This window comes from Lytechinus variegatus, chromosome 9 (assembly GCF_018143015.1).
Source record: "Lytechinus variegatus isolate NC3 chromosome 9, Lvar_3.0, whole genome shotgun sequence".
NCBI lineage: Eukaryota > Metazoa > Echinodermata > Echinoidea > Temnopleuroida > Toxopneustidae > Lytechinus > Lytechinus variegatus.
In genome coordinates, this window is record NC_054748.1 from 16,465,035 (window position 1) to 16,483,107 (window position 18,073).

General features: G+C 36.4%; 1 protein-coding gene across 3 annotated transcripts in view; it reads left to right on the top strand.

Annotated features, from left to right (window-relative positions):
- Positions 1–11,118, top strand: part of LOC121421087 — a 43,984-nt gene extending 32,866 nt beyond the window's left edge. For 2 of the 3 annotated variants that reach the window (XM_041615700.1, XM_041615702.1), the window contains 5 exons: positions 1,282–1,359; positions 3,893–3,940; positions 7,683–7,846; positions 8,228–8,344; positions 9,444–11,118. In XM_041615700.1, coding sequence (XP_041471634.1) covers positions 1,282–1,359; positions 3,893–3,940; positions 7,683–7,846; positions 8,228–8,344; positions 9,444–9,700 — 664 coding nt within the window. In that variant the 3' untranslated portion in view covers positions 9,701–11,118. The remainder of the gene's footprint in view (positions 1–1,281; positions 1,360–3,892; positions 3,941–7,682; positions 7,847–8,227; positions 8,345–9,443) is intronic. The other variant, XM_041615701.1, reaches the window with a different exon arrangement.
- The last annotated feature ends 6,955 nt before the right edge of the window (positions 11,119–18,073 follow it).

An 18,073-nucleotide genomic window follows, 5' to 3' on the forward strand; every position in this document is an offset into this window, starting at 1 on the left:
TTTATTCGTTATTATTCAATCACCTGTATGTAAATACAGTAGCTGGTATAAAAAAAAAATGAAAACGGCTGTTTGGGACTTGCCGTACAGCCGCCGTGTGGGAAAGGTGACTGAGATATTACTGAATGGATTGGAAAAAATCAGAAAATGGTGGTTATTTTTTGCCTGATTGCTAAAAAAGCGTGAATGCTTGTAAGCAAGCAACCAGAGGACTGACGGTTTAAGGTCCTCTCCGATGGACCTGATAATGAGGATTGATGCCTTACCAAAAGTCAATTTTGCACCAGGTGCTTAGTGCGCTAGTGCCCTTTGATTGATTAAAGGGATTCTCCTGCCAGCACGCTTGATTCGTAAAAGAGTGAGGTTACACCCTGATAAAAAACTTTTTAAAAATTGGTGAACATTTGATGAAAATCAATTTAAAAAAATTAACAAAGTTGTGATTTTTCAATTTTAAGCAGCTCCTCCATACTGGCTGCTATTTTCTCAAGCAATTAATAATGTGATTTTACTTTTCCAGTGAGTTGATCATCAGATATGTCATCTCGTATCCCATTCTCTGTGCAAAATATTTGTATTCCTTCTATTCCATTAACTCTTTGCACACTGAATTAATTTTTGGGGGGGATAATGATGACAATTGTTTCCATGTTGATTTTATTTTATTCAAGATTTCCGTATTGCATCATTGATACAAAAATTAGTGCCTTTTATTTGATTATCTAATTTGAATGTAGGGGAGAAAAATGATTATTACGATTGTTTAATTCGATTGTAAGAATTTGCAAAATTGCAACATCAGCATGCGAAGGGTTAAGAAAGAAAGGAATGCAAGGAATTTTTTTACACGATTGGGTAGCCGTTTGCATATGACATCACAGATTAAAAGTGAAAAATGTCATTAATCTCTTATTTCTGGATGAATTTTCATCAAACCTTCACCAATCTAACTTCTGCTTGTATTATGACAAATTTATTGTCAAGCTGAATTTCCCTTAAAATCCTTCAATTCTAATTCTAAAAGGAGATAGTTTTCAATGCTCAATGCTTCTTTATCATTTGTATGTATTCGTTCATCCCCTTTGAATATGGCATTTGACAATTTCCAAAAAGAAAACCTTATCGTTTCTTCACCATCTTGATGTGTTCTATTTGCTTGTTTCTTTGTGTAGGTACTGTACATGTATTTTTGATCTGCTTTGAAATATATTATTTGACAGTGCACAAAGATAAATCTTATTTTCTTCACTAATATGTGATGTTTTTGTTTGTTTGATGTAGTAAGCAGCGTCTGGACATCATGCGGTTTCTCTTCAAGCATGGAGCGGATCTAGACCAAAGATACGCCGGAGGCAACACGTAAGTCTCATTTATTACCCATCACTTTAGATAATGATCATGAATTGTAATAGAATCAGAATGACTGATATTTCTGTTATACTGTGTGTATATAGGTTTGAGGATGTTATGAATGCCTCTCGGGGGAAGAATTTGGTAAAAATTTTGCTGGCTTTGTTTGGGATGAATCAGCACTTGCTTGTACATTGGTCAATTGCCCTATTTTTATGTACAGTATGATATCTTTTGGCTAAAGGAAAAGTCCACCCCAACAAAAAGTTGATTTGAATAAAAAGAGAAAAATCGAACATGCATAACACTGAAAATTTCATCAAAATCGGATGTAAAATAGGAATGTTATGACATTTTAAAGTTTCGCTTTAATATCACAAAACAGTTATATGCACGTCCTGGTCGATATACAAATGAGGAGACTGATGGTGTCATCCCCTAACTTTTTCTTTTGTATTTTATTATATGAAATATTCTGATTTTCCCCTCATTGCCAAGTGAAAAAATGATTAATTCCTCCCTGAACATGTGGAATAAGCATGGATTAATACTATATGATTCAGTCAAGTTGTTCCTTATTTTTAAATCTGTAGAAATGAAATATTGTATAATTCAAACAATAAAAAAACAAGAAATAGTGAGTGATGGACATCATCGACTGACTCGTCTGCATATCACTGAGTTGTGCATATTACTTTTTTGTGAAAAATTAGGTAAACTTCAAAATGCCATGATTTTCTTATTCTTTATTCGATGTGGATGAAATTTTCAGCGTTCTGCTAGTTTGATTTTTCTCTATTTATTTAAATCAACATTTTTCTGGGCTAGACTTGACCACAAATTAGATTTTCATATTTTTGCTCGGTATTACGGTGGTAGGTGTGGATGTGTGTGTGTTTGGGCAAGTTTGGTTTATGAAATTGCTTTATTATCTATTCCTCATCAGACAACAATCTTAATGGGGAAGTTCTCCTTGGCAATAAGTTGGTTTTAATAAAAGCAGAAAAATTAGAAAAAAATATTTACGAAAGCTTGATAAAAAAATTTGTTGAATAGGATTATAATTAATATATAATTAATTTGTGAAACATTTTTGTCTGTTTTTAGTAAAACGAACATATCACTAAAGTGAACTTTCCCTTTGATAATATCACGTGCATACATGTTGCTCTTTTCTCTGACTTAAATCAATTCCATCCATTGTTCCAATTTTCTGTCAAACTTTTTCAACTCCCAAGTTGGCCTTCATGTCAAGAAAAGAAATCAGTAAGACAAAAAAAGTCATATTAGCATTGCAAACTGCAAGTACATGTACATATGTAGTTGAAGCTTGATCCTGGCTTTTATATTCTTAGATGGTCTTCAACAACGCATTATACAGTATATCGTGGTGTATGCACATTGCAGCTTTTGCCCTCATTTCATCAAATTTACATCAGTTTGGTAGTTTGTTGTTGAGATATATGTTGAGTTTTGTTGACAAATTTCAGGTCATGTGATTTGTCTAAATTCTTTGTTATGCTTTTGTCAACTACATGTACCATTGTTAGTGTGTGCTGCATTAAAGGGGAATCCAGCAATGGCCATAAAATGTTGTGTTGGGAAGGAGAAAAATAAATTAAACAGAATGGTGAAAGTTTGAAAGAAATCGGACAAGCAATAAGAAAGTTATAGCTGTTTTAAAATTGAGATCACTAATACTAATAATATGTAGATTTCAAATTGGCAACTGGGAAAGTAAATTATGACAAGGGGCAAGGACAACTTTCCTATAGGCCATGTACTTTATTATCAGGGATTTGTGGTTTCTCCTAAGTACCCATTCCACTGGGGCAGTAATCTAAATATAACCCAGATAGTATATTGTTATGTCCTCAGAAAAGAAAAATGTAATTTGAAATAAAACTTTAAGGAAAAATTACATTTAAGCCATAATATGTATTGGAGTACATGGAAGAGTAGTCCTTGCCTTACATCACTATGACATCCCATATGCGGCCAATTTGAAGCCTCCATGTATGTAGTGATTACCAATATTTACAACTTTTAAAAATTCATAACTTTCTTTTGGTTTGTCCAATATTGTGGAAACTTTCACCGATCAACTTGTCTGATTTTTCTTTTCCTTATAAAAAGTTTTTATTTGTGTTGGATTCCCCTTTAAAACCATTATATATCAGCACATATGTGACTTGCACACCCATTGGGGTGTTATTGTTACTATCATTTTGCACAAAAATCTATCAGTTTGATAAAGGCTTCCTTTATATTAAATTTCTCTAAACGAAAATTTAATGTGGTTTTATAACGTTTACATCGAAGTTGAAAAGGTTCATAGGAGTGATGGAGGAAGTTACATGTAGTTGCCACATGATGGTTCAAATGTAGCTCTCCTACTTTTGAACCATCGTGTGACAACTGATTAAACTCTCCAACTTCAATTATTACATTGTTACAATATCTATTATGTTCTGTTTCATTTTTTTGTTTGTGTTGCTTTTTTTTTTTGTTCTTTAAAACTTTGTTCTGGTGTTTTGTGTAGCCCTTTGCATTATGCGGCAGGAATGATGCTTCACACAAAGCGTAAAGAGTAAGGATGGTCTGCCAAACTTATCCTTTCCTTTATCTATGTTTTTATCAAAATATGCTAGATGATGAATTTATTTTGTGAACATTTTCAGTTCACTAATAACCTTATTAAACTCTTTCAAAGTTGCTTATAGTCTGTGGCATTTGTTTGAAATATTAGCAATTGAAATCGAAAAAAGAAAAAGGATATGAGACATACTGTACATGTACATGTAAAAAAGAAAGAAGTATTGCATTAGAAAAAAATTTAAAAATCAGATGTTATTTGTCGTTCTACACCAAAAAACAAATTCTCTATTGAAAATATATTAAGTTTTTATCATTGCAAACGTTAGTTTAATCCAATTTTTTCTAGAAATTTAAAAGAGGAAGTTACTAATTTGAAATTTAGAAGAAGAAGAATGAAGCATTTTGATGGACCTTTTGATAAAATTAATAAAAAAATATAAATGGTTAAATTAAAAGAAACACACATCAATATGTTAATATTTTGTTAGTCCAAATTTCAAGATAATTCATCATCTAGTATCTCTGTGCCTCCATCCACCCTATATCTTTGTTTCCTGAATCAGAGGTTTTTGAGGCACGTGCATGAAAAATTTTCACTCTTTTTACACCTTGTTTGATATTTTCCTTCCTCTATTTCATTTGCATGATTTTGGCCTATTTCAAAGATTTATGAATGACTAATAACATAATACTACTGTACATTTAGACCATGTATGTGTTTAGAGGGGGGGATTTGCTCATTATGACATACTCGTTTAACCATTATAGGCTGTGTTTATGTGACCTCACGCCAGAATCATGATTTGAATCGTGATTCAAATCACAAACATGAATCACAATATCACAGAATCAGCGTTTAGACGACCTTCATTCCAATGCTGTTTCTCCTCAGATTCGGGCCAATCCAGTGCGCATCACTAGTGTGCAGTTTGACAGAGGAAGCTTGTTTAGGCTCTTGAGGTTACACGGGCCTAATCACGAGTGGCAGGCCATAGATATTCATTCGAGCCAACCCATTGCTATTTTTTTTATTTTGATGTGGCTGATTGACAAAGTGTATGCATATGATTGCCCATCTAACACTGATTCTATTTTTGGTAATTACTGAACTTCCTTTTCCCAAATTGGGAAGAAATATCACCAATTTAGGACTATATTTTGACTGGCGGAAGGATTAGGGCTATTTTGCTATTTGAGGTGATAAATCTGCTCCTCCCGAAGGTGTCTTCAAACACGCCCATTTATTTTTAAAATGAGCCAGTCGAGGGACCCTTTTCTGGTCAGATATGGATTGCCAGATATATATCCTATTCACTGGTAGTAAACATTCGACCCCCAAATTTCATCTTTATTTTTTATGAAATTTTTAAAAGTGCCAATTTAACACATGAGTCTATGGGGAATGAATAAGGCCTGTGAACCTTGATAAATCAATCTTTTGCATTACAATTCAGTCTATTATACCTCATTTTGTTTACTTATGTTCATCTTGTTTCTGTAGTTTAAAAATGAATTGCGCCTCTTTGTTAACCCTATCTAGGCCGGGGTATTTTGGGAGTTCATATGGCCGGGGGGGGCCTCCCAGGCCCCCCCTAAGATCTCGGCCGTCGACCGCGCGATCGCGCCGAAAATTGGCATGCTGGTTGCCTGGGACATAATCTCCAAGAATGTATAGTAATTTTTTTCATGTGAGTCGCTATCAAGTGATTATGCTAATTTATGCGTAATTAGTATGCAAAATCATACTTTTTCCTCTAACTCCCTAAATAAAGCTCCAAATGTACTAATTTTTGGTATAGAAACTCTTTGTGGTGTTCTTAGCAAGTGTACATGAAAAAAATTGCGATATCAAATAATTTTCTTATGTATTTTATTGTTTTTTGCAATTTCTTATGTATTTCTTTGTTTTTTGACCTTTTGTTTTTCATTGTTTTTTCAATGAAATTTGTTGGGGACTCTTCTGTGATCATAAAAAGCATAAAATAAATACATTTAGAGCAGCAAAACTAAAAATAATCATACATTTATGAATTTTGGTTGAAAACACAATTTGCATTGACTTTGTACACGAAATCACGTTTTTGAGCAATTTTCGGTCTGACATGCACTTACATAATGTTGCGTAATTTCGGAACCACATACCCGGAGGACGCAAAGTTGGTCTCAAAAGTTGCGCAAGACTTGAAAGTAAAAAGTCAGCGAGTGGCGCGGACAAAAAATTTCGCGCGGCGAAAATATTGCGCGATTTGTTGAGGGGGGGGGCCTCCGAGGCCCCCCCCCCCCCCGGCCTAGATAGGGTTAAACATAGCCCTCTCTGTATAAAATATATTTTCTCTTTCAATAAAATCTCTTATTTTTCTGAAGATTATGAAGTGAGGGTTAGATTTGTGATCTAGTGTTTATAGTTCAGAACCATATGAGGGGTAGGAATAAGTTTAAGGTCAGATTTCAAAGCTCACGTTTATGTTTGGCTTAATAAGTCAGGGTGCTACATAAGCACTTGCCCGATTGCCTGGGGCAAGTAAAAGTTAGAGTCGGGCAAGTGTTTTGAAGTAAAGATCAAAACTACTTGCCCGAATTGTGCAAGCAAAATTCTCACAGAATGACCAAAATTAGGGTTGATATGATATGATATTGACCCTAATTTTGGTCATGGCAGGCAAGATAAAATCACTTTTGAAAAAGAAATACAAGGTAGATCAGTTCATGTCGAGAGAGAAAAAGATCAATGGCTTTAATAAAACCGCAAAACTTTCTTCTGAAGAGGTAAAACTTTTTCCAAGGATTTTTATTTCTTGCAAGTGGAATAATTTTTGGGGCAAGTACATCCCAAGTACTTAAAAATTCACTTGCCCGACCAGGCAAGTGCTTCTAAAAAGTTATGTAGAACCCTCTAAGTGCATGTTCAGTAGGAGCAAATGTCATTATATAGAACCATCTCTGCACATATCAATGCATGTTAATTTGCTACTCTCTTGACTTTGTGCTAACCTTTATATTTTCTTTTCTGCAGAATTCTGCATGGATGCCCACTATCCTGTGCTTTTCATTTTCTTATCTAGATTGCATGACAACGTCTTTCTTTTTTACTGTTAACATCAATATTTTTCCCTCTTGATTTCTATTCTATCAAATACTGGTTAATATTCGCTGCATGTAGTTCCACTTCCAAGTGTGAATGAATTTATGAAGACTGCTCCTTTCATTTCTCTGTTGCCACCAATCTCCACCTTTATCGAATTGCAAAACAACCAAATCTGTTTGCTTTTTTTTATAACAGTTTTACTTTGTAAAATGCATGATAAATTGCAGTTATCTTTCCCAATAATATATGCTTGGGGAAATACATGTATGCATATCATGTTATGTGTATATGAACTTGAAGATAAATATATACTTGTATACATATATGTTGCCAATGAAAGTTAAGTATACTGACCAGGACAAGAAGTCATATCACAGAAGGCTTGTTATTAAGCAATTTGCCATCTAAAACATAATTTCTAAATATTAATTGAAATTGATTTAAGTTAACTCTCTTTTATCATTTTTTCATTCATGATAATGCTTTACAGTGTGATTTGCATAAATGCCTTTTCATGTACATTATTTTAAGCAATTATTTACGACAGATTTCTTGAGTTTTTCAAGTTGTTCACAAAACCCCCCCTACCATAGAGTGGAACATTCCTTTCCATCTCCCTACTTTCTACATTTGTGTATTGCTTTATCAGACCAGTCCATTATGCTGCTGGGATGACAGGACCAACTGATATATTGGAGCTTCTCATCGAGTACGGTGCAGACTTAGACTCGGTCAATGATGATAATTGCACCCCTCTCTTCTTCGCTACCCAGTCCAACAATTACTTCGCAGCTAGTGTCTTATTGAATGGAGGTAAAAATATATCAACATCCTAAAGCAAATACAAGCAAGAAACAGAGAAGAAATGATTTGCAATTATTTTAAAGTCTTATGATTAATTAGGAGCCGTAAGGTTGTTTTGTCATTGATTGCAAGATTCCTGTAATGCTGCTAAATGTATTACTGTCATGCATATTAAATTGTCCAAGTTGGTTTGCAGTCCAACTTTCAACGAAAAGTAATATCACTTTACATTCAAGTAGGGAATGAATAATTACAGGAACTACAATGTAATACATTAGTAATATTATTCACCCATTCTTTACTTGACTGTACATTGACTTCTGCATTTCCAATTTGTTACTATATTTGGGACTATGATGTCTGATTTTATTTTTCATTACAAATATACAGGGGCCAACGTGAGGCATAAGAATATCCAAGGTTTGACTGCATTTGACTGCATCATTGACTTTGATGAGTGGTTAGAATGTGGGTTCTTTACAGATGAGGTCAAGGCTAGGCTAAAAGGTAAGATTTTTCCTCTATTTTTAATCATTTTTCTTTCTATATTAAGGGTATATACATATATCCAAACTACATTGCAATGCACAAGATGTAATGTGGTGTAGATTGAGGGCTTCTCAAACAGTGGGCCGCGAAGCTCTCCCAGGTGGGCTGCGAGAAGCTCCAGAGGAAGAAAAAAAATGGGGGAAAACTATATTATTTTCACATACCTGGACCTGTCCGACAGCCCGAATATGTTGTTGATCGGTCTAAGTGGACATGTTGAAACAAAGCTAAAGTATGATTTATGCATGTTGCAATATGCATACACATTATGATGGTTTCAATCTAACTTTGATGTGAACCTTATCATGTATGCATATTGTGTAGAATTTAGTTACCGTAATTGTCGCCCATTTACCGGACCTTTGCGAAGGCAGTTCTTGAACTGTTCGTTTCGAACATGCTTCAGAGCTTTGTGTTCAATATTGTAATGGTTGTACATGTATATGTTTAGAGGAGGGGCTCAAAGGCTGGACTACTGAAATTCATATGCACTTTATATATGCTCATTATATTCATTGTCTATCTTTGAGTCGAGACAAGTAGTCACATCGCTTTCTTAAAATTTTGGTTGGTGGGCCTCAAAAAAATCTGAGAGTCAAAGTGGTCCTTGAGTAAGAAAAGGTTGAGAAGTGCTGGTGTAGATGAACTGTTTTAGTATACATGTATGTAAGATGATGATCATGATCCACAGCATTTATATTGTGCCATATTTTGGTTAAAAAACATTCATAGGCTCTACACATCTGCTGAAATATGTGAGTTTTCAGAGACGATTTGAAGAGTTCATTGTTGTCAATTTCACAGAGAAAATGGATTATGTATCTACATACATGTGTATATCATAGCACTTTTTGCTTTAAAATTTGTAATGAAGCAAACGGACGTATCAATAATCATTGGATAATCTTTAACATTGAAGTAAATGGGGGCTTGTTTTTATTTTTTCCAAGCCTCTTGAGCATTTTGAGGGTGAAATTGCCCTTATCCCCTGCATAAATGCTTTCCCCCGAATAGCATTATATATAAAATTCTATCCACCTCCCCCTTCCACCTACAGCTCACAGCCTGAAGCACGCCAGGGATCTGGTACGAGCTATCACCCAGAAGGTCAGAGGCTCCCACCGCAAGGGGCTCTTTGCCCAGGCAGCCCTCCGCTCGAACGCTCAGAACCAGGGGGTCGATCGTCAGCACCCCCTCTCTGCCTCATTACCAATTAGGGGGGCGTTGAAGGGGAATCTCAATAATAGCAATATGAAGCTCGGACAGGGTACCATACTGCCCCCTCTCAAGGCAAGGACTTTCATGAAGAACTAACAATAAGTTATAATAATAATATTATTTGTTTTCAGTTCTCGCATTCATGTAACGAGGGGCGTGGGAACGATTTCGGGGGGTGCTGGTTTGTAGAAAATAGGGGTGATTCTTTCCAAACGTCTTCTCTTAAATAAAACGATTATGTGAATCTCATTTTTGAGATGATATTGTAAACGAAGCCTAATGTGCATACCAACCAAAATATCACCCCAGAATACCCCAGCACCCCGCTTTCCAGGGTTGTACATGTAGCACAATACATGTAACATCTCCAGGCCCTTCTAGTGGGACTAGGAGAGAATTACCCTGGCTTTAGCCGGGCGAGCCTTTTACAGCGCACAAGCATTTCAAGGAATTAATTCCTGCCAGGTACCCATGTACCTCACCTGGGTCGAGTGCAGGACAGTGTGGATCAATTTCTTGCAGAAGGAAAGTACACCATGGCTTTACCAAGTAATCTGTATCATCGTGTCATCCCAAACCTTATTTATTTAAGCCACTGTTGTAAAGTCAAGCATTTCCCTGACTTGGATGATATCGTAGGGAAAGTTACATCCAAAGAAAGTAAATATTAATGGAGATCATTTTCTATTGAAAAATGGCAAGTACATGTACATGGTTATCACTTTGAAAAAGATTTAAGGGTGTCTATTCACCTTTAATATTCAACCTTTCTTTTGAATATTCTTGGATTCTTTTGAGTTTTCATGAATTTTTCACAACTTGATGCACAACTGGAACATGTTTATGCCACTTATTTGGTGGTAAGTCATTATTCTCAGTCATTTTAATTCCTATAGAATGAATGAGAAATGACCAAGTTCTTATATTCATTTAAATATTTGCTATTTTAAAGGTGCATGCATGTCTTTCGTATCTAATGTATTTTTCTGATTTATTTACTTTATATGAAAGAACAAAAACCTATTTTGCTTGTTATATGCAATATTGATGATAACAATAATTACCAATTTTTGTAAAGCGCCCATCACATCAGAAAACAATCCTATGTGCTTCCAAAGAACTTTGATCAGGGCTGTGAGCGTTCAGATTTTTATCTGATTTCAGATTTTTTTGTTATGATTTTCAGCATAATTTCAGCTTACTTTTGGCTTTCCTGTGTACAAGAAGTATGGGAGCTCTTTTTATTTCAGACTTTTTCAACACTCCAGCTTTTTTCAGATCTTTTTTTTCTGACCATTCACACGCCTGTTTGATATAATTTTCCCGGTTTAAGCACACCATCCTTTTACAAGTACATATAAAAAGAGAGAGATGATTGATATGATGTGCATTAATTTATTAATTTGTATGATAATGTAAATTTATTTTTTCTACCATTCTATTGTACAGCTGTACATATTGTACAAAAAAAGTAAATATTTGGCTTTTGTGCTAAATAAATGAAATCATGAAAATGGAATTCTTGTCATTTTTTTAATTGCTTTGCTTTCTTGTTCGATTGATATAGAGGAGGCTTCACTTCAAAGACATTGGTTGATGTTAGAAAGGTCTTATTTAAAAAAAAAGAAATCAGGAAGTTTGATGTGTGTAGTATTTAACATTGTTCATATAGATTTAAAAAAAAATCACAAAGAAAGAACAAAAAAAGACACTTGGGACATTTTTGACTGAAAAGAAATTATTTTTTTATACATGAGAGTTTTACTTGGTTTTGGATTAAATTCTGGATGATGCCTTCGTTCACTTCATTTTTCACTTTTTGAAGCACTAAATAGTAATTAATGATGGGGGGGGTATGTATGTGATGAATTTGTAGAAGTAAGGACAAATGATGATAGGTATTGATGTAGGGGAATATGATGAAAGTTGTGGGGTAGGGTATATCATAAAAGTGGAGTGGGGGCATATCATGAAGTTGTGGGGTTGGGGCATATCATGAAGTTGTGGGGTGGGGGCATATGAAGTTGTGGGGTGGGGGCATATGAAGTTGTGGGTGGGGGCATATCATGAAGTTGTGGGGTGGGGGCATATGAAGTTGTGGGTGGGGGCATATCATGAAGTTGTGGGGTGGGGGCATATCATGAAGTTTCGGGGTGGGGGCATATCATGGAGTTGTGGGGTGGGGGCATATCCTGAAGTTGTGGGGTGGGGGCATATCACGATCTGAAGTTGTGGGGTGGGGGCATATCATGAAGTTGTGGGGTGGGGGCATATCATGAAGTTGTTGGGTGGGGACATATGAAGTTGTGGGGTGGGGGCATATCATGAAGTTGTGGGGTGGGGCATATCATGAAGTTGTGGGGTGGGGCATATCATGAAGTTGTGGGGTGGGGGCATATCATGAAGTTGTGGGGTGGGGGCATATCATGAAGTGGTGGGATGGGGGCATATCATGAAGTTGTGGGGCGGGGCATATCATGAAGTTGTGGGGTGGGGGCATATCATGAAGTTGTGGATGTTGGGATGGGTGTATGACAGGTCCCTGGGATTTTTTTCTTTTAATTGGGGATGTTGATGTAACTTTGAAAAAAAAAAGTCTCGAGAATTTCTAAAATAAAAAAATGAGTCATTTTGGCTACATTATAATACGTCTTGCAGAATATCGCGGGGCGCTTCCTATGGAGAATAATACACAAAACACTTCAAGGGCCATGGCATATGATGAAAGTAAGTGTTGTGGATGTATGGGGGCATAAGATGAGTTTTATGGATGGAGGGATATGGGAAATGTGAATGTGGGGAGCATGTGATGGAAGTTGTGGATGAGAGGGGGCGGGCATAGGACATTTGTGGTTGGGGGCATATGGGAAAATTTATGGATTTGATGAGCATATGATGAGTGCTGTCGAAGGCCGGGGCTGTGATGAATGTTTTTGTGCGGCTTTTCAATTTCAAATTCGTTTTTGACACATAACGGTAATTGATTCAATGAGTGTTGCTTGTAGTGTTTAGGTAAAGGTTATGATAGTAATCTATAGTTATAGTAAATGCAGTGGCAGCTGTAAGCCCAAATCGTCTCGGCTATATAGCAGCACGTCCCGCTTTTCCGACGCTGGCGGCGGCGTCAGCAACATTGAAATCGTACCTTCTGCAGAAGGGATAGGTTTAAAAATACAATAAATCTGAAGAGTTCGGGATTATTAGTGATTGTAATTTGAAACGGATACAAGATCAAGTGTTTCGTGTTCCAGTCACCATGCACTCCCCCACTCCCACCACCAAAAAATAAAATAATAATTTAAAAAATCCATCTTTCTTGGTTTCTTCGCTCTTTTGTTCTAACTATGGAGTGGCGCCATAACGTTATGTAGTATGAATATAACTTCCTGTTATCCTTTCAGTCATTCACCCTCACTTGTTTACAAACTCCCCCAATGTCATCTAAGAATCCCTAAACCCCCAATACCATTTAACTGCTAAGCCTTGACCATAAAAAGACCAACCCTCAGTGACGTCAGCTTACTTCATGGAAGAAGTATGACTCACACACCAGCCCCAGTCACTTGCACTTCATACATTTACTTCGGCCTAACCTTACTCAAATTCATGCCCTAATGTATACAATTTTAACTTTAACTGGCAAGAAGCACATAGCTGAGGTGGAAAAACAGGGTTAGAGAAAAGGTGGGGGAACAATGGAGAACTTCAATATTGTCATTTAACCGCGCGGAAGCAAAATTCATATATGAATTTAAGGCAAGAAGAGTGAAGGAGTTTCTCTTTTGAGAAAAAAATAAAGAATAAATAGAAAAAACACAAAGCTACCTTTTTTCCCTTTCCTTCCTTCCCTTTTCCTTTTCTCCTCTCCTTTTTTCCCTTCTTTTTTTTTTCTTTTTGGGGACGTTTTTTGGGGGGCGACCGCCCCCCTGGCTACGCGCCTGGATATGGCCTTGATCAGAACACTAGAAACTTGAGAAATGTCATGAATAATTACGAGCGAGCGGAGCAAGCGAGCCGAAATGTTTGCGTTTTTCCGTCAAAACATACAATTCTTCTCAATAGCTTGTTGGTAATGATTACATATTAGTTGATGATACATGTCCTTCTGCTCGTAAGTCTCATGATATGGCCTTGATCAAGAGACTAGAAACTTAAGAAATTTCATAAATGATTACGAGCGAGCGGAGTGAGCGAGCCGAAATTTTCGCGTTTTCCCGTCAAAACATACATTTCTTGTCAATAGTTTGTTAGTAAATCAAGTATTAGTCGATGCTACATGTCCTTCTATTCGTAACACTCATAATACGGCCTTGAACAGGAGACTAGATACTTGTGGAATTTCATAAATTATTACGAGCGAGCGGAGCGAGCTAACCGACATTTTAGCGTTTTCCGTCATTTTGGTTTTCATATTGGTAAAACATATTTTGTCTTGGTTCACTTGTATTCATAAGTATACATCATGATAATCATGTATGGCCTTGTTAATGGCGATACCGTGATCATGTCGGCGACATGCGGAAATAAAAGATATAATAAAATGGAGCGAACGAAGCGAGCGGAAATTTTTTCTATTTTTTTCGTCGGAAACATGAGATTCTGTTCATTATTGCTGTCATATACATTATTGGGTAGGGGAACTGTCCGTAACCAGACCAAGGAGTTATCAGGCGCTTGCCCGATAACTCCTTGACCAGACCGACCTCTGGGGAGACAAGCAAAAAAAAAGGAAACGAAAGGGGGGGTTGAACCCCCGAAACCCCCCCCCCCCCCTTGCGTACGCGCCTGATTACGCTTCCCTAATTACCGATCCCATCCCCAACACGACAATAATACCGAGATACCCCGTCTCCCATCTTTTACTTATTTCATTTTTGCTGAGCTATGTTTCAGCATTTTATTTTTTTGCTTCTATAATTTGATTCCGACTTTTTCCTGCATTAAGTTTTGTCTCTACATCGTATTTATGTCTATCTCATGTCATTATAAAGTTGTTACTTGGTTGTTTTTAGCCCATATTAGGATTATAGTTCATGCATTGTAAACTTATTTTGTTTATTCCATCCAATAAAATGCAGAAAATCCTGCGAAAAAAATTCCTGAAAACAAGGAATTTTGTTCACGTGAAAACATGCTTTCCAAAAATTAAATATATATATATACATGTATATGCATGGCATAGAATGCAACAATGGTATCGATTTCGAAATGAATTATTAAGTACCGTTCGAGTGGTACACTCAATCATTGACCTCAATAAAGTCATAATTCAAATGTATCAACCAAGCATTAATCTTCTGCCACATTATCCATGAACATCGATAGTTCCATTGAGACATAGCACATCCTTAATACAAATTGTTAATATTGATAAGACACACTAGACTCATTAGTTTTCACACGAAAACTAATGAGCCCTCTATTTTTGTATTACTTTCTTTTTGTTAGATCGAAACTCGTTGATTGATTAGAGGCCTCTTCGTTTCGTTGTAAGTACCTTGATGTTAATTAAGATCCTTAAAATAGTGGCGTACAAACTGCAAACTAAGTTAATAAATTCTAGGGGGTTGATTTTTTTTTATTGCGCTGCTTTTACCAACTTGCAAGCAAGCAAAGCTAATCAGGAGCAAATAATTTACATCTTTTTAACAATCAGCGGATTTTTATACACAATTTTTGCGTGCCAATCTATCCGAAGTTAAAGGAAATTTGGTATATACTTTAAGGTGATCTGCCAAAGAAAATATTTCGGTGAAAATAAAAAAAAACAGCAACCCCCCCCCCCCCCGCATAAGCCGAGTGCTCTAAACACGCTTAAAAATAACAATTTGGTGACTTTGCCCCCCCCCACTTTTTTTTTTACTCCGCAAGCCATTGGACACAACTTAAAAACTAAAATTATTTAAAATTTTGTTCTTATATAACGTTTTTAATCTTATTTACATAAATCTCTAAATGTTATGTCCCATGGTAATTCACATTGTTTTATGTATTTCCGATTCTTAAACTTAAGTTTACATCTTGATGCTACATTATTGTAATTATATTACAATTATAAAATCTTAAAAGTAAAAACATATCAATATAACTTGGGTCAATTTATGTATCAATCAAATAATAATATGCTACCATCAATCTTTGATTCTTCATTTAACAAAAACAAAACTATTCATAAGTACCCTACACGTCACTCCGAGGAATTTCATTTTCCTCTACCCCGGACAATTCTTGCCAAATCTATCTTCACTTTCGAAGGCCCTCGACTTTGGGGCACTCTTAATAATAGTATCAAAGATTCCCCAAGGCTTGATTCTGTTGAATTCAAGTTGAAAAAGTTTCTCCAAGATACTCGTTACTTTATTTAACTCTTCATCACTCATACATTATATTTTTCGTAAACGCTCAGCACTACGAACTGTGAAATACGATATTTTTCGTTTTCCTGTTGATCCGTATATATTGGCTGTGAGTGTCGGGGCAAGAATCTGGAGACCACTGATCTTGCTTTTTTTCTCTCATTTTCTATTTCTTTCTTTTTTTTCTTTTAAACTATTCATTCAGATAGATTTAAGTTCAAATTTCTACCATGTATTTGTGTTTTGTTGTTCATACGTATATGTTATAGGAGGCTGCATCCTGCAAGCTTCGCTTTTTAGCAGCTTCCTCCGTTTCCGACCTGTTATCTTGATTATTATACATAATAAGTTTCTTTGTTTTATTGATTAAAAAAAAATCATGATGTATGTAACAAAAATATTGTAAATGAAAATGATTGTTGGAAATGGAAAAGTAAAGTAAATGAAATGAAATATTATCGGGATTCGAACTTGTGTGGGTTTTTTCAAACCTTTTTTTATACCCCTTGACATGTTTTACTATGTATGTTTTACTTTTCTAAATTATCTGTTTTGACCAGGGGGTTGTTTCACAAAGATTTAAGCATGACTTAAGTCGCACTTAAATGCCGTACATGATATGCAACGCGCGATCTTATTGGTACGCATTAGTGCGCGTCCTCATGACACGATCTGGGGTCTGTTGCAGAAAGAGTTGCGTTTAAACGCAAGTCAAAAAATCAATCGCAAGTCCCAAATGCGCACTGTTGATTGGCTGAAAATGAAGTTGCGCATGATTTTTAGAGTTGCGTTTAAACGCATGTCAAAAAATCAAACGCAAGTCAAAAAATCAAACGCAAGTCCCGAATGCGCGCTGTTGATTGGTTGAAAATCAAGTTGCACATGATTTTTAGAGTTGCAATCGATTGCAACTCTTTCTGCAACGGGCCCCAGACCAATGAATACCGTACGCAAGTCGGTATTTAAGTGCGACTTAAGTCATACTTAAATCTTTGTGAAACACCCCCAGATCTGTTTTGTGGAAATTGCGTGCCAAAGCAGAAGTGGTTACTAGTTTCAATTTTCTTTTCCAATGCGACAATTGAACCGACAATACTGCTCTTACCATATCAACCGAAAGCACACTTAGGTACGTGGGTAAAGAGGGGGGGGGGTATCGGCAATCCAATGGTTTTTCAAGTCAAGGGGGCGGAGGGAAGATATATATTTTTTTTTATTAAGTGAAAGAAGAAGCATGTTTTAATGAAAAAGGGGGCGTAATAGTGGGTTAAATAACTGTATTCAGCCCTATTATTCAAATGAGATGAAAAAAAAACGATAAACTTTCAAGTATTTGCTATCCTTGATATCAATATGCCCCGAGGGTGCACTCACAGATTATAACAGCAAGGGAGTGCGCGGTCATTAAGACCCCCGCCCCTTCCTTTCATCAATTATTGTCAGCAGTTTATAATCATATCATTATCACTATTTTTCAGTGACTAACTCGTTCCCCGCCCCCCTCCCTTCCCGTTCATGAGCCCCTCATGTCAGATGTTTGTTCTCGAAGACCCCCCCCCCCCAGAATTGCATCTTAAATTCCAGTTCCCAAGCACCCTTATTTGCAGAGGGCCATCCATTTATAAAGCCCCTCGTTTCATAGCAACTTTACTTTTTAAGGTATGTTAGCAGATTTGGGGGCCGCAAACCAGTACCCATCAAAATCCGAGTGCCCCCCCCCCCCGCCCCGAATAAACTCCCGCGACACCCCGCCTGTTTTTATAGATTTACGTGACGGCAAACCTGTCTTCCTTGTTGCCAACACTTTGAGGTTAACCAACTTAATATCAGCTAGGGGCCCGTTTCATAAAGGACATGCAACTGTGGTATCTTTGCCATAATGACAACTACCATGGAAACGGGCTCAACAGCCAATCAGGATCAAGGTTTCATTGGAAGCTGCCATAATGGCAGAGTTACAACAGTTGCGAGTCCTTTATGAAACGGACCCCAGATCGTCAGATTGCTACAAAATTAATCATTAGCAGATAAGGAAAGCAGAAACGAAGAGCAGTTCAATTTAGAGCAAGAATACAATTTTGGATAAGCTTACCGAAGTACACACATCTTGATT